The sequence below is a fragment of the Antedon mediterranea genome, chromosome 8, assembly GCF_964355755.1.
Source record: "Antedon mediterranea chromosome 8, ecAntMedi1.1, whole genome shotgun sequence".
Classification (NCBI taxonomy): Eukaryota; Metazoa; Echinodermata; class Crinoidea; order Comatulida; family Antedonidae; genus Antedon; species Antedon mediterranea.
In genome coordinates, this window is record NC_092677.1 from 10623303 (window position 1) to 10650332 (window position 27030).

Here is a 27030-nt window from a genome sequence, read left to right on the forward strand (position 1 = left end):
TGTAAGTCACCTGATTTGTCACTCCTACTTTTGTAGAAAAAACAACTTTAGTAAAATAGTTTTCACATAATACCCTTGCAGCAGTAAAACTGAAAAACATGATCATGCCTGGTGGCGATTCGTTATCTGTTCATGGTACTGGTGGTGCGATTGATGGTAAGGCTCTCATTCGACCATATGATATAGCCTAGGCTATACTAATATCTAGGCCTAGTTAGGCCCCTATCTATATACTAATATATAGGCTAGGCCATAGGCCAGGCCCTGGCCTACCTAGGCCTAGTAGTAGTAGGCTAGTCAAGCCAGACCCTTAGGCTATGCTATGCCTAAATGAAAGGGCCCTGCCCCGGCGACCGGGACTTCTTCTAGATTGTATTAATAGTAGTAGGCCGGGCCTAGCCTAGTAGTATGTACGTAGTAACTAGGTAGTAGTAGACTAGGTAGGCTACAAAAAGGCTGGTGGTAGTCTAGTAATTTAGGCATATACCATAGACCTACTGTGTTGCAAGTTTGTTACCATACATAATTAATAATAACAATGTATCAACTAGAATTTAATTCGTCACTTTGACGAATTATAGGTGATCATTTTTATCGCTTTACTTACATTAATTTTTTTTAAACATGCACGTACGTTAACATACAATAGGAAAATGTTGATGTATACCATCCTGTTATACGCTTATAGTGCTGAGTTGTGCCTATTATGTGTCATATACAATATGTACAGTATATACTGTATATCTATATACAGTGTAGCATAGGTGAAATTACGGGACCCACATCATGTTCAAATTTTTTGGTATGATGGAATTATCAAAATAAACTCGAAGATGACAATTTCGAAAGATAATGAATTGAGCAAATAAATATAAGGATTGGAAGATAATTTGACACGTAGAAGCGCAATGCGCGCTCTTTGAAATTTGTATAACTTTGACTAAAGAAATTTAAAAACAACATTTTAACTTCAACTGGCCATATGATAACATCACAACATCCGATAGGCTTAATTTTTATATGAATTCATATCTACATTTAATCAGCTTTCATAATAAATTATAATCTTCAAGGTCACCTTTAATTCTGAAGAGCTATAACATATTCAAATGTATGGTGTAGCTGAAATTACACGACCTTGGTTATTAAAGTTTTTACACATGATGACGTCATCAAAATAAAAATGTTGACAACTCATGAGAAAGATAATTAATTGAGCAAGCACATACTAAAATTTCGGCGAAAATCGGGCTCAAATAACGGAGATGCGCTCTATTGAATGTGATAACCCACACAAAAAGATAAAAATTACTAATTTTTAAATTGAAGTGGCCATTTGATGACGTCCTACCATTTTGTACGTCTAATGTGTACATGAATATGTATCTACAACCCAATGGCTTCCCGAATAAGTTAAAAAAATTGGGGGTCACCTGCCATTCTGAAGAGTTATATTCATTTTAAGAAGGCCTTATTTTTCACCATTTTCAGCACTTTGATGCAATTAATTTGCGCATTTTGTTATTTTTAACCTGCTCGTATAGCGTTATTTTAAGTCGGAACTGACTCAAATTTGGTGAATGTACTAAGGATGGTGAGTAGAACGCGATTTGTATAAAAAAATTGCAATTTTTACGCTTTGTAAGTATCGCGCGCGCAAAATATTTTTTTTGCGCAGTAATTTTTTGAAACACGCAAATGGCCTAATTCATGCTCAAAATTGATCAAAACTTAATTTTGATCTTTTTAAATTTTTAATGCGCGATTCCACGTGCATGACCCTACGTGTGCGCGCGTTTTTACTTGCTAATATTTTTACCCTTGACCTGAAGTTTACGTGTAGTGAATTTCATAAATATGTGATAATGAATTATGGATATATGATTGATAATGTGATTTCACAAAATGGCGTATACGTGACGTCACGGATGAGTGATCACGTTGAAAAGCTTATTATGGCTAAGTTAAAGTATTTGAAAGACATAGTGAAATTTTTGTGATCATTGTTATTCAACTTTTTGAGATAATTGATGAACAAAAAGTGTACAGAAAGAATAATAACAACTAGACATGAAACTCGTCACTTTGACGAGTTAGTTATCCGCTCGACAAACGCCACGTGCACGTCATACGTTAGAATATTGCACACAGAAAAATATTAAGGCATTATGACCTGAACTGAAGAATATGATATGTTGTTATTTCTGAATTCTGTTATTTTGTGTCATATAGTATACACAGTACAATCTGTATACATATCACAAACAGTGTAAAATAGGTGAAATTACGGGACCCGTATTTTATTGTAATTTTTAACATCTTGACGGTTTCAAAATGAAATGTAAAAGAAGAAATTTCTGAATGAAATTATCTCAGCAACAACGTATTAATGTGTAGTAGAAATTTGAATACGTGAAATATTGATGCGCGCTCTTTTAAATGTAATGAAATATAATGCAAAAGATGAAAATACGACTTTTTTTATTTAACTGGCCATATGATGACGTCACAACATTCAATTGGCACAATTTACACATGATTTTGTATCTACAATACAATAGCTTCCTGAAAACGTTTTAATTGTGATTATCACATTTTATTCTTACGAGGCATAACAGATTAAAATTTACTGTAAAGATGAAATTAATGACCAACGTAATTTAAATTTTTAGGCATAATGACGTTAAAAAAATTAAAAAAAATTTTAATTCATGCAAAAGATAGTTGATAGATCTAGAATATATTAAAATCGGAATGAAAATGGACAACGAATAAGTGGAGATGCGCTCTATTAAATGTGATGAGCTATGACGAAAGAGACAAAAATCCTATATTTTATATTCGCGTGGCCATACGATGACGTCACAATGTCCGGTTAGCCATATTAATGCATGATCCGATATCTACAACTCATCAACTTCCAGAATATGTAATTAAAAAAAAGTTCTCCATGTAGTTTAGAATCTATGACTGTTTAAAAATAGGCATAATTTTGACGAATTTTTGAACTTTTTCACCAAATACGCGTGCAAATTATCTAATTCGACGTGCTCGTATGGCGTAATTTTAAGTCGAAATTGTTTAAAATTTGGTAACATTACTAGAAAAGGCTGAAAAAACATAAATCAAGCGAAAAAAATATGTTTTTAACGCTACGTGTGCACCGCGTGCGTAAAAATGTTCGCGCGCGTGGGAATTTTTGACATGCTCAAAATGACATGAAACGCATAGAAAGTTGATTAGAAGTTTATATTTCGCACGTTAAAATTTTAAACGCGCGTGCGCGCGTAACTTTTTGTGAAACATGCTATTTTTAATCCATAGAAAGTTTGCGCTTGATATGACTTAAATTTTCACAAAGTTTCAAAACAAAATTATGTTTGGTTTTTAGTCTATGATCAATCATTGAAATTCATAAAATCGCACGTAAGTCACGTTGCGCAACTCTGACGTCATTCAAAAATAGGAGGTGCACAAGTTCACGTAAATGTCGATATGTTGACAAAGTTACGATATGTTCTGTCTACACGTTTTAGAGAAACGCGACGCACAAAAATGACAGAAAGAAAGAAGTATAATACAGAAAAAAAATTTGATGAAACAGGACGATTACAAGGAGTTATCCGCTACTAAGCGGATAACTAATAATAAAGATTTTGTACAATAACAATAGGTGATCATTTTATTCTAAATGATCACCTAATTAATAAAGTTTTCAGAGTAGCAGCATTGGCCTTTATCAGCTGTGCATGTTATAAATATTTTCTATCCGCATGACATGATTGATGGCAGCACACCAAGACTATCGGCATGGTTGAACGTGCATAAAATTCATCATTTCTTATCGACAAGGTCAAGCACCCGAGTAAATCCATGGTTTCATAGGAAATTCGACCGTGCATCTTAATTCTATTTTTCTTATCTGTGCATTTCTTTCTAGATGCATGGTTGACTGTGCTGATAGAAAACATTACATTAGAGAGAGGCTCTGTCAGTCATGCCGATAAAAAATAACAACTTATTATTATAGTCATTTTCTTATACTATAGCCTTATGTGGCCCTAACTACAGTAATAAAATATTACTATTTTTTATTTATTTATTACACCTTATTTACAGAGGGTGACCCTAAACAGCGTATGCTGACAATTAATCAATAATAAAATAATACTAATAATCAATCAATAATAAAATAATACTAATAAATTGATTAATTATTTTGTATAGTACATTTGGGAACTTTTCAACATTTTTGTGAAGATAACTGTGTACTGTTAACACTTGCAGAACATGCTGTTAATCCCAGGTCTTTAATTAATCAAATCATTCATGCAAACAATAATAAACAAAATCCCTTCCCATGTAATGTGTGCTCTGAACATGTGTGTTTGGCCTTTCATGCATCAGTGCACCTCATTAGCATACTTATATCACGATGTTAAATTCTATGTGAACGCTCTTCACTGAGCTCATATCCATTAAATCCTAATTGGTTAATTGCCAGTAACATGAATTCACACCTTTTTACTGTATTTTAGCATATTTTAGCATAATATTATGCAATCAAAAGCAGGAATATTACTGCAAAGTAATTATAATATTTTTTAAACCTGTTGAATATACGCTATTCTTTATAAAATAATCTATGCCAACCTATGAAATACATGCAATATTCAAGCTGTTTAAACCATTTTGTTGTTAACAAGACCTATTTTATGAAAAGGCGGAATTGTATGTACAGTAAGATAAATAATAATAAATATGGCTATAAATCCAACATAAAATATTAATATTAAAATTATTCATTGTATGTTACCATATGCTGACTCATAAATAATTATTATTTGTATTTTAGTATTCAAAACGCTCTAATCACCTTACCTACCAGTAACTTCCTCGGTCGTCTGTTTTAAAATAAACAGTCCACAGTCAGGAGATTTTATCTTATTATGTAACATTTAATAATAACCATTGTACATGTAACAATTATGTTTTCTACACTATCAGGTACAGTAGTAATACATTATGTTTGTTTATTTAATTAATTTTTTTGTTTTTATCTACTGCTACAGGTACCTACCAGGTTGGGTTAAAATTAATCTTAGCCAATAATACAACAGTATTTTATATTTGTAAACTTATTTAGTGTAAGCATGGAGGAACCCCTATGGTGTAAAGCTCTGTCTACACTAGTTTGACAATAAAGTGTGCCCGAATATGGTAGTGATATGCCCAAATATAGTAGTGATATGACATTATGTCCATATATGGGCACATCACATAAAGTTTTATAGTGTATACAGAGCTTAATCGGTGTAAATATACAGTACTGCATATCATATTTTTGTTTCAAAGCCATGGTGACGGCGTTGGTGGATGCGGCATATGACAAGAAGCCGGAAGTACGCAACATAATTAGTTCATCATTAGTGGACATTGGGAAACAAAAACCTGGAATGGTGTTGAGTTCTTGTCATGTCTACCTTAAAAAACACAGCAAGGTAAGATCATCGCAAATCAAGAGCATCCTACTTATAAAAATTGTCAGTCCTATATTTGTTAACAGTTCTGTCATTAAATTTCGACTCATCTCTACCTGCCTAATATTCTCCAAAAGATGGTTGTGGCATAAACCTCTGTAGTTCGACAAAAAAAGTGTGATGTGCCTAAATATGGTGATGATGTGCCCAAATATGGAAGTGATATGACATCATCATATCCATATATGGGCACATCACATTTGTTGTCACTTGAATTTTGATAGTGTAGACAAAGACCCAAAATGGCCCTCCAATGTCCTTGGGCGTTTTTAGCCTTTTTTGACTTATTTTAATGCCTTTTTATTCCTCCTGGTCCTCATAAGCTTCGGGGCCCTGGGATTTGCCAATAGCGCTTGTAGCCATTACGCCATTGATGGCCTAACCTAACTTTACTAGTGTTTATTCGCTATGCAAAACTTTAAACAACAATGTTTATATTATCTTTTATATAGCTTCAAAAAGATCATCGAGTTGTCATATTGCAGACAATGGAGAAGGTTATACATGAAACTCTGAGCGCAATCAAATCAGGTTTAGCTGCAGAACTAGTACAGTTAGCAGCTGAAGAAATGACTGCCACAAAGGTGAGATGATATTAGTTATTTATGATTTTTGTAGAACTTGTCGGATTTCCTCAACCAAAAACTTAGAAATATCATCATCATTGATTACTAAAGTCTCATATATTATTATGCAATGGTGGATACAAGATTTTGAAATAATGGGGCTTAAAAATGGCAAATTTTAGGTGCCGAACTGAAATTAGTGTCCTATCTTTTTTGTCCTAAATTTATGTATGTGGGGATACATGCCCATATATGGACACGATGACATATTACTACCATATTTGGGGACATCACACTTGATCTAAATAATATTAATTTGATAGTGTAGACTGAGCTTTATTTTAGTATTATTAATTAATTATCTCCATCTTTTACTCACAGAGAGCAGCGTCTTTCTATACGATGATAGGAGTATCAACCAATACTGTAAATTGCAGTTATACTTTATAAAAAAAACATGTGCTTAAAAGTCTTTAAAAATATAGCCTTTCAGGTTTTGCCAAAATCATCATACTTTATGATCTATTTTGTAAATACTACTAATACTATCTGGAACAGCCAAACACTGTCTCCTTTTATTTTGTATTTTTAGACATAGTATTAAATTTACTTCTAAACTGCATTGCTTAAAGTTTTTTTTTTTTTTAGGTGAATAACTATGATACATTACTGTTCTGGTAATTTGCTTTGCTATCATTAGGGTGTTGGACATTTTCTGTGCATTTGGCAGTTTCTGTGCGTTTAATCAGTGTGTATTTCTCTTTAAAAATAACATGATAGATAACATAACATTTTGTCTTTTGCTTTGCATTGCAGTCAGACAATATTTATGCAGACTTATTGTGCATAATAAATCTTTTTTAAATTTTTCATGAAGGAAGTGGACCCCCAATGGCAGACAGCAGCAAGTGGCGTGTTGGTGGCGCTTGGCAAAAAATATTGTAATGAAGTGATGGAAGAGATATTGAAGCGTTTCCAACCAGGAACTCTGCCACACTTCTTCACAGTTCAAACAATGGCAAACCTGTCCACTGGAAACCGTATGTATAAATATCATATTTTTGGCATTTTCCGTTGAAAGCTCTGACTACACTATCAAACTAGTTTGACAAAAAAGTGTGATGTGCCCAAATATGGTAGTAATAATATGTTCAAATATGTTAGTGATATGACATCATTGTGTCCTTATATGGGCACATCACATTTCTTTGTTACATAAAGTTAAATAGTGTAGACAGAGGTTCAGGCCAAGGCAATCAAACAACAGGATATTGAGCTCGCCTTGCCAAGATAGGAACTAGAAACAATCCTTTGATCATATGTCTGACGGCGACAAATACCAACAACAGTGGTCTGTTAAGGGGTGTGGAACTGATTGTTTCGCAGCCACAGATAAACCCTTTTAATATAGTAGAACCCCTCCTTCGAAACCCTTTATTCTGAGTACACTCCTCAGGATTTGTTTTGCTAACAAGAGAGAATGACACAGCCAACCACTATTACGGGACTATTGTCTTTATTGGTTCTTGTATATTATTTAGCAATGTTTATGTTTACTTTTGTTTTCTTTCAGCATTTAGCTTTGTGCCATTTTTAACAGCTGTGCTGGGTACAATGTTGCCTATGCTGGGACTTGCTAAACATGATAACATGAAATGGGTTTTTAGTTATGGTAAGAAAATTACATGAATTATCGATAACAGTTTTTTTTCTTTTTTTTTGACCATTTGTCAGACAAAAATTAAAGATCTATTTCATGTCAAACTTTGTGTACACGGCAGAAGACAAATTTTGAATGCGCATGCCTATGTATTATAGCAGAACAACTTAGCCCTGTTTACACTATAAACATGATGATGTCATACCACTACCATATTTGTACATATCACTATCATATTTAGACACATCACACTCTTTTTTCTTTATAGCTTTAGCCAGATTCTGTGAGAGTATTCTACATTATGTTGCAAACATAGAAGATGCCCCGGATCAGTCAGTCCGTAAAGAACTCTATTCCTCACAGATTTTCTCAGCTTATGAAATTGTCTACAATATGTGGCTACAGTCCAAAGAGGCAAAGGTATTGTAAAAAATGTATTAATCAGTGGCATAACGGCTCATGAGCGCTCACTGGCTAAACCCAGGGCACGGGGCTTATGGCGGCCCCTGACCAGTGCCCAGAGAAAAAAGCAGTCGAAAAAGTACAAAAATGCCCGGCCTCCAGCGTTGAAGGACCATTTAGAGTTCATAAACAAGGGGCCTCAGTTAATATACAGTTAATTAAGAGGATTTTCTATAGTAACTTGAATAATCTGGGACTGTTTACCAGTCTGTTAGTGGTGATGACTCGCTGTTGGTGTGGAGAATTGAAATATTTTTACAGACAAGCAATTAAAAGGATTCTCACATACCTGTTCTTAAATGCTCCCTACTTATAGAATGTTGCATTTTCTAGTTACGTTTAATGGTGGTAGAGGCTCTTGGCTACATGTCCAACATCCTAGCAGAAGATCGTCTTGAAGAGCAGCTCCCTCGTTTGTTACCAGGAATCCTAAATTTGTACAAGAAGCACCCAGAACCATTCCATATTACACAGGTAAGAACACCCCTCAGAAATAATGGAATAATCTGTTTTTAATGACATTGGCATAGTAAATTGAAAACTGTTTTTTGATTTCTTACAGGGTTTCTGTATGGTGCTTGATGCTGCTGTGCAAGAGGGCAGCTTGATACTTGAACCTCAACTAGATATGATTGTGAACACACTACATCCTCAGGTATTGAATCAAAATTGCATTTAAATTTGCGATACTCTAGTCTATAAATTAGTGGTATTGTTACCAAATTTTGATTGTAGAGTTGCGGCACAACCTGTACAACTATGCAGTAGCACCATGAAGGAAAGAACGTTGGTGCATATGTAGGATCTCATATAAAATCTACACGATAAAAACTTTCTACTTTCTATTACACTTATAACATACTGGGCTAGTGTTTTAACCACAGTTGTCATACAATTACTAGCAAATACCCGCTCCAGGGTGTTTTAAATGTAGTACAATTATGATCATTTTATGCTCTGTAAGTCTATAACTTGTGTACAAATTGCTTCTTCTTCGGGAGTTTTTTTTTAGAAATACAGTAAAGTTTCAAAAATATCATTGTCAAATATACCCGCCCCATAATGGATTTTAAATGTAGTTTATAACTAAATCGGACAGACATGCAGAGATTTAAAACAAAAACGGACAGACATGTTTGGTAGATTATAGTAAGATGCTATTATCAACTGTCTCTACTATCTACTATTGTAGGTGTGTATTTTACCTGATTATAGTAGTCCTCCATCTGTCAAGAATCATAATGAACTTCTACGGTGTTTCTCTGTGATAGCCAAGTCCTTCTCAGACCGCATCATATCATATTTACTTCAAAAACTAGAAATGAACAACGAAAAGATTAAATTAGGAACTCTTGCTGTCTTCAAACAACTGATCAATTCTGGTGGCAAGTATTTTATTGTGTAGTAGTTTTTTCTAGTATAAAGATAAGGATGGCACGGGACGAAACTGGCCACCCTACCACATAATGCCAAGGCTTAGTACAATGAGATTTTAACACCTCATTCATACAAAACTTGCCTAGTTACCTTTTACTACAGTGGAGCTGTAGCTTGGTGGTTAACATGCTTGCATTCCAATCCCAAGGTCCTGGGTTCAATCCTGACCTAGTGCCAGTGTTACTCACAACTGTTTCCACTCCACTCACTAAACCTCAAATGACACTTAGTTTATAAGCATGATAAATTATAAAATAGATTATAGTAATGGGCGTGATGCTTGGTGTTGGATGCTTATGATAAAACACATTTTTTGTAGGGTTTCATTTATTTTCTGGTATAAAAATAACAGTTTGATACATTTATATTTTTTTAGGTGTACACATGGAAGATAAAAAACCACTGATAGTATCTGGTTTAAAGATAATGTTATCAGACACAAACAATAAGGTACGCTATCTGAAAAATCAAGTTCTGGGGCCAAACTAACTTTTTAGATAATCTCTTAAATTCTAAAAATAACATATATAATAATAAACACATTTAACATTACTAATGCAATATGTTTACCCTTCTTATTTGGTTTGGAATAACTTTTTATCTAAATTAAATAATTTTAACATTTTTTTAAAGGTCAAAAGGTTATTTGCACAGGTGATAATCGCTATGGCGCCCCATGGTTACTTGGAGTTGGAAGGTGGTCATTTGATGGTTGAGTTTATTGTTAAACTTTGCACATATCAGGAGCAAGTGCCTGTGAGATTACATTTTTACATATTTTATTAATTATTATAACAATTATTTAAAAAGTCTTTTTCCTATCTAATACCCTAATGTTTGTATCATTTTTTGGAAGGTTTTTTATTTAAACAAATTTAAATCATTGTGTTTTGAAGGTTTTAAATTCACATTTTAACTATTTGATGAAAAACATCTCCCCAAAATTCAAAAGATAGTAAATGTGATTTAATAAGTAAAGCACTATATTCCACAATATTTAGCACTGATTTCAAAATCCTAGATTCATTCTGCATGTATTATAACAAAATCATTTTCAGGTGAAGAAACCTGATCCAGATTACGTTTCAAACGCTTCGTTGCGACAGATGTGTGAGAACGTACTTCACCTGATATCAACCACCATCGAATGCATGGAAGTGGTAAGTAATAGATATCAAGATATACCCAGTGACGTAATGGTTATGTGCGCTCACTGGGTAAACCCAGGGTCCCCGGAGCTTATAGGGGCCCTGAGTAGTGCTCAAAGGACAGGCATTAAGATATGTTGAATAGGCTAAACAATGCCAGAGGCCTCCAGTGTTGGAGGGCCACTTAGGGTTCCTAAACCTCAGGCCTCTACATTTCGCCACTGGAGATAATATAAACGTATTATAAAAACTAGATAATTAAATCCAATGTAACAGCTCAAAAACTTAGTCACGATTGTGTGGGATCAACCAATAAGGCTGTAGCAATTGGCTATCAGTTTGAAATCAAGAGATATTGTAAACTACCTATAAGCCTCATTCACACAGTGAGATGTCAGCTTTTAATTCCTCATACTATTTCACCTTTAAGCTCTATTCACACTGGGCAATGTCAGCCTTCAATTCCTCATACTATTTCCCATTAACAGAACTGCCTTCTGTTCCATGAATATAGAATTTAGAAAGATATCTATATAAGAGAACAGAGTTTCAGAATGATTACCCTTCTCATTAAAAGAGTGCTATTTAAGACAATCCAATATATACACTATATTGACAACATAATCCTGACCAAAATAGCATTTGATTATAACATTATACTTATTTTTATACCAGTTATTTCAAAACTGCGTCATACTGTATAGATTGAAACATTTTTTCACAGGTTCTTTGGCCGTATCTCCTTGAGTTCTTAATACCTGTTCAGTACACAACTGCACTTGGTCCAATCTGTCGCAACCTTGCTTCCTTGACGGCTAAGAAACGTGAAGAGCAGTCGGAAGACTACATGATAGATTTTGATATTGCCACAAATATTCCAAAGGCACCAGAAATAGTTGCACGACTTGTGGCAAGTACCGAATTGAGTATTCTTTTGTGTGTCAAATATGTTTGTTCCATTTCTGGCCTATGACTCCATCTGATTCAGATTGAAATATACCTAGATATTTTTATATTGGTCTGTATATAAATAAGCCAACATTTAAAAAAATACAATATCATATCACTATATTAATTTAAACAAATGTTATGTTTTCTTTGCTTTACTGATATAGGTACTAGCTGGCAGGCCAGAAGTGTCAAATCGTGGAATTTATGTTCTAAAGTTATTGCAGGCGCTTTCACCGAACATAGAATCCTCCCTTATTGACTTGTGGGATACGATTATTCCTAAACTTATACAATTTCTTGAAGGTACATCAACATTTCAATTTAGTTAAAAGTATGGATGTAATTGTGGTGGTTGGTGGGGGACAGCTGTATTTTAATTTCTTCCATCTAGCCTAAAGCATATTTTAAAGCCTGAAATCTTTGTAAGCACTCTTACATTTTTGACAAGCACCTTTCTAGCTACATCCCTGTAAAAACTACATAGCTTTTATTAACTTCTGAATATCTTTGCGTAAAAATGGAAATATTATCATCTAATGAAAGATAGATAAATATGCTTTTTACTGATTAAATTATATTATAATTTAGATAACTTAAACAATGATGAAAAGTGGTCTCAGAAAGCTTGGGAAGATCTTCTATTAAAGGTAGCTAGTTTTTTGTTCTTTAAAGCACTGTCTACACTATCAAACTAGTTTCACTAATTCCTGTGGTTAGCGGAAAACTACTGATGCACACACTTCATATATATGTACGTATGTGTGTGTATAGTTCTGGATCCAATTTATATTTGTAAAGGTGAACATTTATTAATGTGGGATTGATGTCATGATTTATCTTTTTAAAATAGCTTTTGTCAAAAACTCTTGATGAAGTAGAAGATGAGGAGTGGGTATGTAACTTAGGAGTAGAATTTGGCAAGCAGGTTTCTCTTTACCAAGACAGTCCAAATGAAAAGGTAATAGTAGCTTTCATTCAGTTTGTTATTTTTCATCTTTCCTTTAATATTTTATAGTAGTGGAGCTGTAGCTTTGTGGTTAATACGGTTGTCTTCCAATCCCATGGACACATCCAGGGTTCAATCCTGACCTAGTGCCAGGGTTGTAACTCACGACTCTTTTAACTCCACTCCCTAAGCCTCAAATGAGTTAGTTTATAAGTAGTTAGTTAAATTTCTTTTGAATAAACACCTGTTTCTCTCTCTCTCTGATTTTTTTTTCTTTTTATCCTTGTTACATTGTTGGCATACTGTATTTTTGTATATATATATATATTTATTTTTTATATCTTTGTTAATTTTGTGTTTTTATAGTTTATTTTGTATTTACTGTTTGTATTGTTTGAGGGTCCCTAATGATCAGCTGATGCTGGATGGACCACCCTCATAAAATATTGTTGAAATAAAAAAAATAAAATAAATTATTCATCTTGCTGTTGGATGCATATTAAATAAAAAATAAAAATGATTCATCTTCGCTATTGATGATCATATTCAATAATTCATTCTAATTTTAGGATAAATTTTAATGAAATTTTCATTAAGTTTTAAATGTGTTTCCATCTTTGTATATAAATAAAAAATATCAGTATAGATTCTTTCATTTTCAGAACTTCCTTTACAAATGTCTTGGCGTTATAATGCGGAAAGTAACAAAGAAAGATTTTGTGAAGCAGCATCTGAATATATTGTTCTCAACTGTAAAACACACAAATCAAGTTGAACGAGAGGTAAACAAACAACATATTTAATTCTGCATTTCTAATACTGTATGTTAATTCTCTTTTTAATCAAAAAGTTTTTGTTCTTGAGGCATTATTTTTCCCAGAAAATATTGACAATTATGAATTATAATTATTCATTCATTCATTCAAGTTCACATTTATTTAAGCTGTATGGACCTTACACAAGAAAAAAAGGGCATTTTCTCTATTAGTAAAAGTCTCTTTACAATAATGAAGACGACAACATTTTAAAGAAAACAAATATTAAGACCTTAGTGAGCTGAATAGTTGGTATTCAGCTTTTTATTTAATAGACCAGGGTTTGTTTGATATTATTTAGTGTAAGGTTAGCTATCATGCAATTCTGTAGCATAGATTCTTGATTTCTACCTCAACATGTTGCGGAAATATAATGTAACATGGATGAACATCAAGATAGATACCACTGGTACATCAAGATAGATACCACTGGTTTATCTTAACCATTTTACGTCAATTTTAATATTTTTTTTTACAATTGTTTCTTGTAGGGGTGTGCCATAGGCCTTGGATTCTGTGCTTCCTCTCATTTGGATGAGGCCTTGAGCAAACTGGAGACCGTTGCAAAACAAGACATGTCTAGAAAATCAAGTGGATTTCTAGGGCTAATGAAGGTAAACTATGAAACTGTTCAATACAATAATGCATTCTTTAAAAAATAACTACAGAAAAACGGTCACCATATGAATTAAATTGGCTTGGAAGGCCACAGTCAGTAGACATAGCCACACAAGATGAACGTATACACTAAAACACCTCATTAAGCTATTTCCTCTGAAATTTATTTATTTATGTTTTAGGACAAAACAGAAGCAGATGTTGAAAGGATTAAAAGCACATTAATGTTGTGCTATGGTTACCTGGCGTTGTACGCACCTCATGACCTAATTACATCAAGACTTGAAGCCAACATACTAAGGAACGTCAAACCACACTTTAGTAATATTAAGGTTAGTACAGTCAACTCTCGCAATACCGGACACCTTTGGGCAGTTCCAAATATGTCTGGTTTTCTGAAAAGTCTGGTATTCGGAATGCATTTTTAATGGTAAAAATGAATTTATAACTTCAAGAAAAGTCTGGTATTGGGAGAGTTTACGGTTTTTAGGGAGTCTGGTATTGGAGAGTTGACTGTATAGCTCGGAGAAATATTGGACTTTTTTAGAAATAAGAAATTACTGATCTACATACTTACAAAAGCTAGTCATAATTAGTCCATAGTCAAAATTTTAATACAATAATATTCCTTTGTCTATTTTATAAACTATTACTTTTGTTTTGATATATTTAGGACACGGCAGTAAAACAGAATTTAATACGAGCCGTTGACTTGATTGGAAAAGCAGTTCAACCTGGACACTTGAGGGTGTCCTACATATTTAGCCGTAAAGTGGAGTTAATGGATCACATGCAGATATTTATGAAGCAGGAGAGTACAAAGGAACTGGCGACCAACACCCGAGCACTGGCCATGCAAGCCTGTGCTACATTAGTGTATCCTTTAAGCCGATTTTCCACTAGGCGAATTTGTTTGCGCGAATCGAAAGCGTCAGTTTATACACATACGTAGAGAGGTATTTGGAAGATGCAAACATGAATACGCATGCGTATAAGCTGACGCTATCGATTCGTGCGAATAAATTCGCCTAGTGGAAAACCAGCTTTACAAGCTCTACAAAGTAGTCAAGTTACAATTCAGCTAAAAAAAAAACCAGATCTCAAGAAAGGAGATCTTACAACTGTCCACACATTCTAAACTTAGTGAGATTTACCAGTCGCAAGAAACAAATTGTCCAATGCGAACTTGGCTTTAAGCCGAATTGAAACCGTCAGCTTATACGCATGTGTAGAGAGGGATATGGAAGATGGAAACATGAATACTCATGCTTATAAGCTGACGCTTTTGATTCCCGTGAACAAATTTGCCTAATGGAAAATCAGTTTTAGGAATATTTGACATTTAGTACTGGAGTAAAACATTCTTAGATAGATAAACAAATGTTTCTTTAACAGTTTCACAGTAAAGTTGATCCAGTGCTAAAAGAAGCTGAGACCTTTGACCTAATTAAAACAAGTACAGACTGTGTATTTAAACTACCAAACTGTATTTATCCTGTGAAAGGAAAAGAAGATCTGACAACAGAACAAATAAAAGAGAGTGATGAATTCCTAGATAGCGTCAAAGATTCATTAGTTAGTTTACTGCAGGAAATTCTCAACAAAAATCTGTCACCACAGGGTTTACAAGAAATATATAAGGTTTGTACTTTTCATTTATCAGCATTTTGTAGTCAGGATAGATCAAACTATGGGCACGTGTAGAATGTAATATATTACATGCACGCAAGACCTATACAAGGTGCTTTATTAATTTATTAATAATAATATGGATTTATAAAGCGCTGTGTCGTGATACTCCATAATGCAGGTAGTAATCAGCGCAGCGTTCTGTCTTGACCTTACCAGGTACCCATTTGTAAACCTAGTTGGAGAAAGGGAAGTGTCTTGCCTAAGGATACAGGGAATGCAACAAGCGCATTGGATTTGAACACATGATCGGTGGTCCAACACCCAACATACCGTGCCACACGCATATTGTCCCACCAAATTTTCAAAAGAAATATGTTTTGGTTGGTTTTGATTGATATATTTTATATTACATAGTTTCTTTTTCTTGATTTCAATAGCATCTACAGCCGTGGATTATATCACTAGAGAACCATGAAAGACAAAGATCAATGAGAACCCTGCTTCGTCTTCTACAATTCCATTATGAGAAACTTGCTACACAGGACTCGGTAAATTTTTATTTAATTATTACAATTATAAATCATAAATTAAACATAGTTATTATCATTTGACATACAGATTAAGAACTTACTGTTTACTGTCAGATATATCACACGTAATTGAATTGAAAAAAAAAAGAATTCATTTTTAAGAATTGTTAAAAGATAAAATAATAATGCTGAGTTAGAATTACTGGCTCTGGTAAAAATGTGTTTGAATTCAATGAAAACAATGATTTAAATTCTGGTGTTTTTTTATTAACCAAATCTAAAGCGTGGTTCCCACTAGCGACGCAACGCAAGGACGTAACGCAACGCAAGTGAATTGACCAATCACAAGCGATGGCTTATTCGCTTGTGATTGCTAACTGTCTATAACTTCGCTTGCCATTGGTTAAAACGCTTGCGTTGCGTTTACATCTTTGCGTTACGTTCTAGTGGGAACCAAGCTTAAACCAAGTTGCCAACTACCTGTTAATTTTTTTCTTTGCTATAGTATTTTTATGATTTATGTTTAATTTCTTTTTCTTTCTTCTATAATATTTATTTTTGTTTTCAGAGTGGAATAGTATTTTTCAACCTCGGTTCACTACTTGGTAGTATTGTTCCCAGGTGCTCTGATCCTAATCTGATGGTCAGAGAAGATGCTATTGAAAGCATTCAAATTATACTAAGGATTTCACTTCGATATGATGGTAAGTTGACTGTAATAAAAATCTAAGAATATATAATAAACTAGTTTTTAAGGACTTGATGTGTATAAGAGCTATATGAGCGTATTCAAATGATATCTAGAAAGTCATGATATTATGATTGTGATAATTTATTGATTTTGGTTTAAATAATATTTATAGGTCAACCACCTGAATATAAAGACCCTATGGTTGAAGCGTTGTCCACGCTGCGAGATCGTGTTTCCCAAGGTGATGCACAAGTATTGTTTAGTGTTGTGAATGACATATCAAAGGTTAGTACATCTCTTTTTAAATTATTTTATGCTATTAGTATTAGTAGTTAGTAGTACACCATGTGTTTCTGAAAAGGAAGTAAAGTAATGTTGTGAATAGAGTAATGAAATACAGTTCTAAAAATAGTTTTGCATCTAACGTTTTTAGACGTAAATGCAAGTCATGCACTGAAAATAAGTTAATTTTGATTCATCTCTTCTCAGGCTTTAGCAAAGAAGATGCCATCTGAGCAGTTGAATGACTTCTTAGCTAATTTGTATAATGGTTTACTGGACAGTCAGAGTCACTGTTCCAGCGGTGCTTGTGTTGTTATTAACACTATCATGAAGACAAGAGGTCCAGAACTACTGGCCGAGGTACAGTTATGATTTTAATGTGGTCATTGTATTTAGGTCTTTGTACTTGGTAAGGTGATCTTTTTGCAGCTCAAACAAAGTTGTACTGGGGTTGTATGCAGAAGAAGTGTCAGATGCACAAACACACATGTACAACTTAACTAATCCAAATATGGTAGTGTATATAGATATTTCCTCTGATCAAGGCGGGCACTGGACGAGAGAAGCCCTTGATAGGATGATGAAGTAAGGTGCTAGTTTCAACCATCATTCAGATGAATATAAGACTATATTGATATTGTTGTTTGCGACAGGCATTGGTCATGAAATAAATCATTATAAATATAAGGCCCACTAACTTGTAAACAGTTATTATTCTTGGATGGTTTATGGTATAAAAATTCTTCTTTCAACTATTGTTTTAGGTTGGTAACATAATCAATGCCTTACACACAAATCTCCGAGCCATCACCTACCCACAGACAAGATCTGGCGTATTCCGAGCTATAAGAACGCTGGCTTCCAATCATCTTACTCCAGTCTTTGATAGACTTTTGAATTTTCCACTTCCATATGATGAGTAAGTGACTATCTACCTCAAAATGTGCCCTAATTATAATACACCAAAGAGATTTTCTAAACACTAACCCAATTATGGATATCTTAGCCAACTTGTGAAAATGCTTTATTGTTTTATTATGTACAACGATTTCTTGTTAATTCTGGAAGATTTGATTGATGTTTCTGTTTCTTTGCTGTTTAAGGATATTTGTATTTATTATTTGAGGCGCCTTGAAGCTAAGGTGGCTTCACCTTGTGAGGTCTCCTATCGGAACTGAAATGTTCTGTGCCATTCTTTGAAAATTGCATCTTCAGCAAAAATGTAGTGGTCAATGTCTATTCATTAATAACTGACTATCATGTTGTAGGCACATTACAGATTGTTGGCGGACATTAGCTGTAGATCCTGTTTTAGCCCAAGCAATCTTTGATCAGGTTATTGATATGCTAAACCGTCAGGTTCACTACGATGAAAAACGTGACCAGAAGACGCAAAAGGTTCTACTGAAGGTTGCCACAATACCAACACTATCAGTAAGTGTGCACAATTTACTAGGAGCGTGATATGTATGATAAATATATCATGCGATTTATAACATAATCAGGGATGTTGCTAAAGAAGAATAGGGATGGGTGTCAAAAACTTAATGGTTGGGGGGAAAAAATAAGAGTACTTTTAGGTAGTTTCTTGGATGTGTGCTATAAATATAAAAGGGGGAATAACCTGCGACTTGCAACCTACTGGGCTAAATTGCACACAGGTGTTGACGACGCATACCACAACTTTCAACTCCCCTAAGAGTCCCGACCTTAATGTTGAGAGCTGCCACCAAATTAAACAGTGCCCGTTTGTCTATCCACAATTACAGGGGCTGAATGGACCAATACACCAGATGTGTGCAAAGGACCTCCAGTTTTAAGTCTTTATCTGATTGTATAGCTATGTTGAAGTCAGGTTTGGTGGAAGACATTAACTTTAGGATTGGTGGGCTTAAAATTCCTGCTGACCTCTACTTGCCACAAAATACACCCGTGAATTATAGTATAAATTGAGGTCATATCTTGTTTTTTAGGCAGTCTGTGCTCTGACAGAAGTGCTACGAGTTCCTGAGACAGAAGCAAAGGTTGTAGAGAACTTTCATAGGCTGTTTTCTGTTCTGATTGTCTACACTGGTTCATGCATCGATGTCAAACCAGCCAAATTGTCCGATGTAGCAGACGGGAAAATATCAAAGGAGAAAAAAGCACAAATGAAATTACTTGCTTCTCTAAATCCTTCCAGGTTTGTATATAGAGTAGAATCTCTCCTTAGGGAGAAACATATTCCATTGAAACTCCTATTAAGGGGACACTTCCTGTGAAATGGAGAAGGGCCAGGTATGTGTCTATTTAAAGGGGACACTTTGTTGGTTCTTGAAGGTGTAGCCTTAATAGGTTATTTACTGTATTTAATACAACAATGTATATATGTGTCATCTGGCTGCACTTGGCTATCATACTTACTTAGTCCGGGACATGTATTTCACTATGAAGCCATTCATTGTTTTTTTTTTAAATAGTGTTGCAATAGAAGCTGTGAGAGTACTCCTTGAACGAGCAAATTGCCAGAAAGTTCTTGAAGCAATTGAAGAGGAAGATATGATAAATAACCTAAAAGAACTTGACAAGCTACCTGATGGAATAACTGCCATTGCTAAGTAAGTTTTAATGACTTAAGACCTGAACACCCCTTAATAAAAATAAAATGATCCATTCAAAAAAAGAAATCTCTTTGATGAGACAAACTTAAACTGTGCTTTGGATATGATATATGAATTATTTGGAAATAATTTCTTTATATTTAATTTTTCTTTATTTTTTTTGTAGGGAATTGGTAGAATATAACCCAGAGTATGTTGGTAAGATAATGGCCTGTCTTAACCCATCTCTTGCCAGCCTTTATGAAAGCCAAAGAATTGTGGTTGTGGCATTCTTTGCGGAGGTAAGTAGTCTCAGGATGACTAGCTATTAACTGCTGACATCATGTAAAGCTAACTAAAAGTGTGACGTGCCCAAATATGGTAGTGATATGATGTCATCGTGTCACATATAAAGTTTGATAGTGTAGACAGAGCTTAAGCTTTGTATTTATTTCTGATTGGTCCCATGGAACACCACTCCATATGCTGTTGGATCGTTTCTAATGAAATTTGAAGACCAGAAACACTGTCCAGTTTTATATCATTTAAAATGTTTGTGCTCCCTATTTTAGCTCATAAATCAGAAATGTGGAGGTGACATGTCAATGGTGGAAATGATAGTAAACAATCTGTTAGGACGTCTGGTTGATGCAAACCACATTGTCAGGATGCTCTGTATCAGGGGTCTTGGTAACATTGCCAGTGCTGGAGAGGATCAAGTAAGTTGCTTTAGTATTGGCCTAGACCCATGGAGAAATAAGTTAGGACTTAACTTATTTCTCCATGCCTAGACATTCTAGTCCTCACTTATCATCCTCATCCATCAATATTGTTGTCATCGGAGATCTTAGAGTGAAGCTGTAGTGTGGTGGTTTAGATGTTTGGCTAATAATAATTCCCAGGATTTGTTTTTTTTTTATGACGGAACTCCACTCTCAAAGACTTTAAAAAACTTGAAATGAGATGTGATTGTCTCCCGGTGTGCACCTGATATTTGGTCATATGAATATGATCTGTATTTTATTGTTAACCGTTTTTGATGTTGTATTGTTTTATGTTTCAAACCTGTTAGTGGCGGTATTTATCGCTGTTGGTTTTGATTGAATAAAATAAAATAAAATAAAATGATTCATTTTCACTCTTTCTAAACCACAGGTGCAGAAATACTGTACAACAGTTTTGTCTGCCATGATGGCAGGAATGGATGACAAAGAAGACCCTGAAGATAACATTACACTAGAGTCGATGTCAGGCCTGTCGCGTATACTAACACAGATAGATGAAAGCAGTATACGCCCAATCCTTGTGAACATTACCCTTAGGATACGACCATGCTTTGAAAAGGTAAGGGTAATTTATACAGTCAATCCCTATTCAAGGGACACTTTATTGAGCCCCCAAATAGGGGTTCAACTGTAAAAGCTATGTTTACACTATCAAACTTTATGTGACGAAAAATGTGATGGGCCATACATGGACATGATGATATGGCATATCACTACCATATTTTAGCACATTACAATTTTTTTTGGTCAAATTAGTTAGACAGAGCTTTACTTTAAATGCTATAATACTTCTGCAAGAATTTATAAATCTGTTAATGTTATATAAATTTGTTGTCTTTAATTTTGCATAGCAACGAGCATCTGTACGAGCAGCAGCATTTATGTTATTTGGTAACTTGAGTCACTTTGGCGACGGACCTTCTCGTGCACCTTTCCTGGAGCAAATACATACCAACTTTGTCAGTGTATTGTTGCATCTCAATGATGAGGATGTGGAAGTCAGAAAGGTAATAAATGTATTAAACTATAGTGCCATAAAAATGGCCACTAGGTGGATGTACCTATTTGACAGTTAATGTTATGTTGTATCCCGTAGGTTGATATAATTATGGTTTTTGATGCCCCTGTGTTGACCAATCTACACACTTTATAATGTGATTATATTCTTGAAAGAATTTCATTTAATTAAAAATTATTATTATTATTATTATTATTATTTTTTACAGTCATGCAAGCATGCATTGCGTCAGTTTGGACCATTGCTAGGGTCTACAAGTATTAATGAAATGTTCCAAAAACATCTAATTGTTGATGGCAATTTAAACTATGGCGAGTTTATGTATGATCTTACGAAAGTCATTGTGAGTTTGGTTTCACTTCTCTTTTAAGCTCTGTCTACACTTTCAAACTTATGTAACAACAAATGTAATGTGCCCATATATGGACATGATGATGTCATATCACTACCATATTGGGCACATCAAACTAGTTTGATAGTGTAGACAGAGTATTGTGTTGATAAAATAAAGTTTATGTTTTACTGGGAAACACAGGAATTAAGTGGTTAATGAAACTGAAACCAATTTATATTAAATAGTCATAAACTTGTTCATTTAGGACATCCCTTATAAAGCAACATTTCGTGTGTAAGGGGTCTTTCACACCTGTTCCGGCACGGTTCCGGTACAGCGCCGGAAAATCCAATCGAACGTCGATGTTTCGTTTTCACGCGGCTACGCGCATATCAATTGGCTCATAGCCGCGTGGAGCGTCATGACAAAGAAACATTGATGTTCGATTCGCTGGACCGGAAGCGTGCCGGAACATGTGTGAAAGAGCCTTAAGGAATGAGGGAAAATATATATTTTAATACTATGGTGACACTTTTTTATTGGGTTTCGAAAGTGTCACTGTAATAGGGGTTATTATTACACAAAGGTATTACACATTTATTATCTAATTTGGAAAAAAAAAGTACTGTATATGCTGATTTCTGTTACTTCAATCTCTTAGATTGCTGATTTTATCCAGAAGATTAACTTCTTCGTAATGGGTAACGTATCGTTCTTCCGAAGTACCTGGCCTGAAATCCGTAGCAACGCAGCAATATTTGTAGGCTTTTTACTTGGCAATTTGCCAAAGGCTCAACATAGTTTAATTACAAAGGATCATGTATGTGGAGGTAAGGCTACTTTATAATTAATTTATTTATTTTTCAGGAATATCATGTTTCAATGTGTGGCAATAAATAGCTGATTCTTGGTACTGTACCTATAGTATATCCATATATTATAGGCAAATAGGTCGCCTATATATCACATGTAACCACCTGTATCATAGGCCATAAGCTAACATGATACAGGTGGCACGTTTGATACATATGTGACATTTGCCTATGATAGTGGTCAGGTAATGCCATGTACGGAGATACAGTACACAGAATCGGGTGCAATAGAGGTATACAAGAATCACAGCCAACATGAAATATTCCATCAATATGTAATTTTTGTTTTTGCATCCAATTTTTTTTCATTGTGTTTTAATTTTCATGTCAATATTGAACAATAGCTAATGACATTTGGAATAAGTAATAATACCTTTTAGCTTTAGATTTATATTGTTTTTTACCCATATGTATTTATATGTTATGTATCCTTGTCATACATTTTTATACTTGTCTGTTCTTTTTGTTCATTTTATACCATGTAAAATTCAATTTCTGTTTACTTCGATTGCAATAAAGATTATTTGAATTGAATTGGATACTCACAGTTTGAATATACTGAGATTTGTTTTCTTGTTTTAATGTTGAATGTTTATTTTGTCCACAGCTTTAACATTACTGTTAAAAGACCCAGTGCCATCTGTAAGAATAAAAGCAGCTGAAGCAATGAGTCTACTGTTTGAGTATTAATGCCCAAATATGGATTGATGTGCCCAAATATGGTATTGATATGCCCAAATATGGTAGTGATATGACATCATCTTGTCCATATATGGGCACATCACATTTTTTGTCACATAATGTTTTATAGTGTAGACTAAATATAGTGTAAATATATTAACATCAAAACACAAAGGTAATCAAACATGGTGAAATATTATAATAAATAATAAACATTGCATTGGTGCTAACAAAGCTCATATAATGGAATCAATTGTACTGTAGTTACTGCAGTAAATATATTTTCTACTGTAGTTACTGTTTTGTTTCCACTTTAACCTGTTTATCCAAATATTTAGCAAGATTTTGAGGATAATCATACACACTGTAGTATCTGCTTCTTAAACTTCTAAATTTAAACAAACGATATGTTATTGCAGTAAACAATGTAATTACTGCAGTAATTGTGCTAAAATGTGACAAATCAGAATTTATCCATCTTTATAATTTTGAATCATTTAGATGATAATGATAAGCAACTCCCAAATTTGATATTAAGCCCATTCTACTAATAGACTTGTTCTGAAAGTTCACCCAATATTTGAAGAAAAAATTTGCATACAGAAAGTGAATAATGATCATCATCTTCCTATACTGCACAGAACCTCACTTGAGTATAGTCGCACATAAATATCCATCCTTTACTTAATAATTGTAAAAACAGGCTGGGGAAAATCCGAATAATATTATTATTAATTAATATAATATAAATAATATAATTATAAACTTAATAATGTGCTAAATATGTACCTCAATGTAAGTTTGAGGTTGTAAAGCTCTGTCTACACTATTAAACTAGTTTGACAAAAAAAGTGTGATATGCCATCATCATGTCTTAATGGGCACATCACATTTTTTTATCACATAAAGTTTGATAGTGTAGACATAGCTTATGGTTTGCCATATACACATCCTTGAAAATAAAAACATGAAGCATGGCAAGCATATTGGTGACCCCATCAACGGAATTAAATGCTGTTGATATTATAATATAAAATTAATACTGTGTATTATAAAGTACTATATTAGCAACATTTATTAACGATTTTCTTTTATTAATTTTTATTTATATGCTAGCATATTGGGGATATGATTAAGCAATATTTGTTTTAATTTGTATAATGTAAAAATTACAATCAGTTCTCATTAATTCATAGCAATAACATAAATTAAATTATATTTTTATGATTGTCTTTTCTTACTACTACTACTACTACTACAGTGGTAATAATTTGTTTATTGAAAATGTAATTTACGTTATATGAGATGTATATCATTTTCTTGGAAAGTGTATGCCTTATACCTTACTTAACCAAAAAAGAGTTTATAATGAATGAAAAAGAGAATATGGTTTAAAAAAATATTTTCATTCATTTTCTTCGTCTTCCTTTTTTAAAAAAAATATTAAAATTTATTACTGGTCTGTATATATTTTAAGAAATATGTTAAGAATGATTTTTGTGAAGAATATATTAAAATTAATTATATTAATAATACTGAATAATAAAGATATGTTTATGGATTGATATTTTCCCAAATTTATATGATAAAAAAAACACTATTATTTAATCTCAATAGTACTACTGTACAAGCCTTTGTTTTAATTTGCATATTGTTAATTTGTATCATAGGTGACCGGTGTAAAAATATTGCTTCAAAGATATTAAATTTGCAAAGAAAAAGTTATGGTGTTTGAATACTTTGATTTCAAAAGATTTGTGTTTTTAAATGCACATTGCTTACATTAAAAATAGGCCTATAATACAATACATTTGCCTGAAAAGTTACGATTTTTCCAATGACCCAAGTTTTGTTATTCTTCCTTCGTTTTAATATAGTTGATGGCCTTTGTAATCAGGTCTACTTTCTTATCTTTACTCTTCACCACAACCCCTTTCTGCTTAAGCCACACAGTCAGTGTCAGAGCATTCACTTTACTTAGCTGCAAAAAAAAACAAATGTTTTACATAATTTTTTTTGGTTAATTGCCCGAGTCTATTTCAGAATTAAAAATAATGTCTGATATCTTTAAATATAATTGATATTAGATTATTTTCAAACCTTATTTTCCAATGCAAGTTTCTGTATGTCCACATTTTCTTGCAACTTCGGTTTCTCTCTTGGTTTCTTTGGAGCTGGGCTGTTATCACCAACCTGGTTTCAATATAAATAAATGTAGAGAAAATAACACTCAATAATATTGTAGCCTATAGCCATTCACACCAGGCTTCCCAATCTTCTGAATAAATATATTATATATATATATTACTAATAATTGTTCTTTTCTGGAAATAGAGCAAGCAATGAAATGATTCATAATATCTTCATACCTGTAGCTTTTTTCTCTTAACAGTTTTACTTGAGATCACCTCTCGATTGCTCTTGGCAGCATTACTGCTGCTAACATTTGGTGTCTGTAGAGGAGGTGGTCTGGCTTGCAGTCTGTCATTAGATATTTTATGAAATGATGGCGCGACTCGATTAAGTGCTTGCACAAGAGGTGGTCTGGCTTGCGGCCTGTCATTAGACATTCTATGAAATGATGGCACGACTCGGTGAGGTGCCTGCACAAGAGATGTATGTGAATCTGAGTTGAGCTTGTTTCTTTGAAATGATGGAAAACTTTTAGTAGAGTTGGTCATTGACAAAGATGCTCTGTTCACCAGTGTTGACTGTTGCGGAGTCGCTGATGTCGAAAACTGTGTGGAAGATTGTATTGCAGAGTGTTTCACTGTAGCATGGTTTTTCTGAGCTCTTTGTAGTGTATCCGATATGGCAGATCGTTTAGCTGGTTTAAATGTAGGAGCAATAGGTGTTCTTGTGTTTATCATGCTCTTTACTGATCCATTCTTTTCTTGATTTACTCTTTCTACATTGTATATTGATTGTCTAAACATGGGTATGACCTTCCGTACTTGTTCACAGGTTGCAGGTCCTGTAACTTCCTGTATCACGTTGCTGTTCATCTGCTGTGAAATTGTCTTATCATATGCATTGTGGCCATTCATACTTCTATTTTGGTGAGCTGTAACTTCATTGTTTCGTTTCATGGATGGTGGCACATCGCAAGACAAGGTCATAGTACGAGGAGGAGCAACCGGAGTTGTGGACAGATTTGCGGTTGTAGGTTCAAAGTTCTGTTAAATATAAAATTTGAAAGAAAAGAATGTTTGTGTACAATTTTCATCGGTTTACAATTAAATTTGAAAAAGTATTCTCACCTGTGAGCTGACTTCTTGTAATCGTTTTACTGGATATCTAGGTTTTGTGGCCAGCTCTATCGGACACCCACACATTGACGCAACCTTCTTCTGAAAATCCATCACAAACGTCTTCAAAACTACTTCATAATTAACACGTGGCAAGTAATTCACATCAAACTTTCGCACACACCAATGTGGATACCTTTATATAGCTAAGAAATTTTTTGCAATTGTGAGGGAA

General features: G+C 33.8%; 2 protein-coding genes across 2 annotated transcripts; one reads left to right on the forward strand and one right to left on the reverse strand.

Moving 5' to 3' along the window:
* Positions 1–25: 25 nt before the first annotated feature.
* On the forward strand, positions 26–24905 carry LOC140057555 (maestro heat-like repeat-containing protein family member 1). Its single transcript, XM_072103266.1, has 37 exons — positions 26–156; positions 5356–5501; positions 5993–6124; positions 6488–6532; positions 6984–7146; positions 7680–7778; positions 8035–8186; positions 8562–8702; positions 8791–8883; positions 9421–9613; positions 10042–10115; positions 10299–10421; positions 10724–10825; positions 11538–11723; positions 11929–12067; positions 12353–12411; positions 12615–12722; positions 13373–13492; positions 14017–14139; positions 14326–14475; positions 14817–15019; positions 15547–15784; positions 16213–16323; positions 16874–17009; positions 17169–17281; positions 17486–17638; positions 18043–18197; positions 18547–18712; positions 19252–19460; positions 19738–19875; positions 20045–20159; positions 20430–20576; positions 21013–21201; positions 21494–21649; positions 21869–22003; positions 22656–22824; positions 23474–24905. The coding sequence occupies exons 1-37, from the start codon at positions 99–101 to the stop codon at positions 23554–23556; spliced, it is 5022 nt and encodes a 1673-aa protein (XP_071959367.1). The 5' UTR covers positions 26–98; the 3' UTR covers positions 23557–24905.
* Positions 24906–25206: 301 nt separating this feature from the next.
* LOC140057557 (uncharacterized) lies at positions 25207–26985 on the reverse strand. Its single transcript, XM_072103271.1, has 4 exons — positions 26808–26985; positions 25917–26723; positions 25648–25740; positions 25207–25528 (listed from the first exon to the last, which is right to left on the reverse strand). The coding sequence occupies exons 1-4, from the start codon at positions 26907–26909 to the stop codon at positions 25400–25402; spliced, it is 1131 nt and encodes a 376-aa protein (XP_071959372.1). The 5' UTR covers positions 26910–26985; the 3' UTR covers positions 25207–25399.
* Positions 26986–27030: the final 45 nt, after the last annotated feature.

Bases quoted from the DNA above. Each gene is read 5' to 3' on its own strand.
- LOC140057555 (XM_072103266.1), top strand. From the start codon at position 99: ATGATCATGCCTGGTGGCGATTCGTTATCTGTTCATGGTACTGGTGGT. The intron at 6,125-6,487 runs GTGAGATGATAT...TTTTACTCACAG, and splicing joins AAGAAATGACTGCCACAAAG to AGAGCAGCGTCTTTCTATAC. The intron at 17,639-18,042 runs GTACAGTTATGA...CTATTGTTTTAG, and splicing joins GTCCAGAACTACTGGCCGAG to GTTGGTAACATAATCAATGC.
- LOC140057557 (XM_072103271.1), bottom strand. From the start codon at position 26,909: ATGGATTTTCAGAAGAAGGTTGCGTCAATGTGTGGGTGTCCGATAGAG. The intron at 25,741-25,916 runs GTATGAAGATAT...TATTGAAACCAG, and splicing joins TTAAGAGAAAAAAGCTACAG to GTTGGTGATAACAGCCCAGC. The intron at 25,529-25,647 runs GTTTGAAAATAA...TTTTTTTTGCAG, and splicing joins AACTTGCATTGGAAAATAAG to CTAAGTAAAGTGAATGCTCT.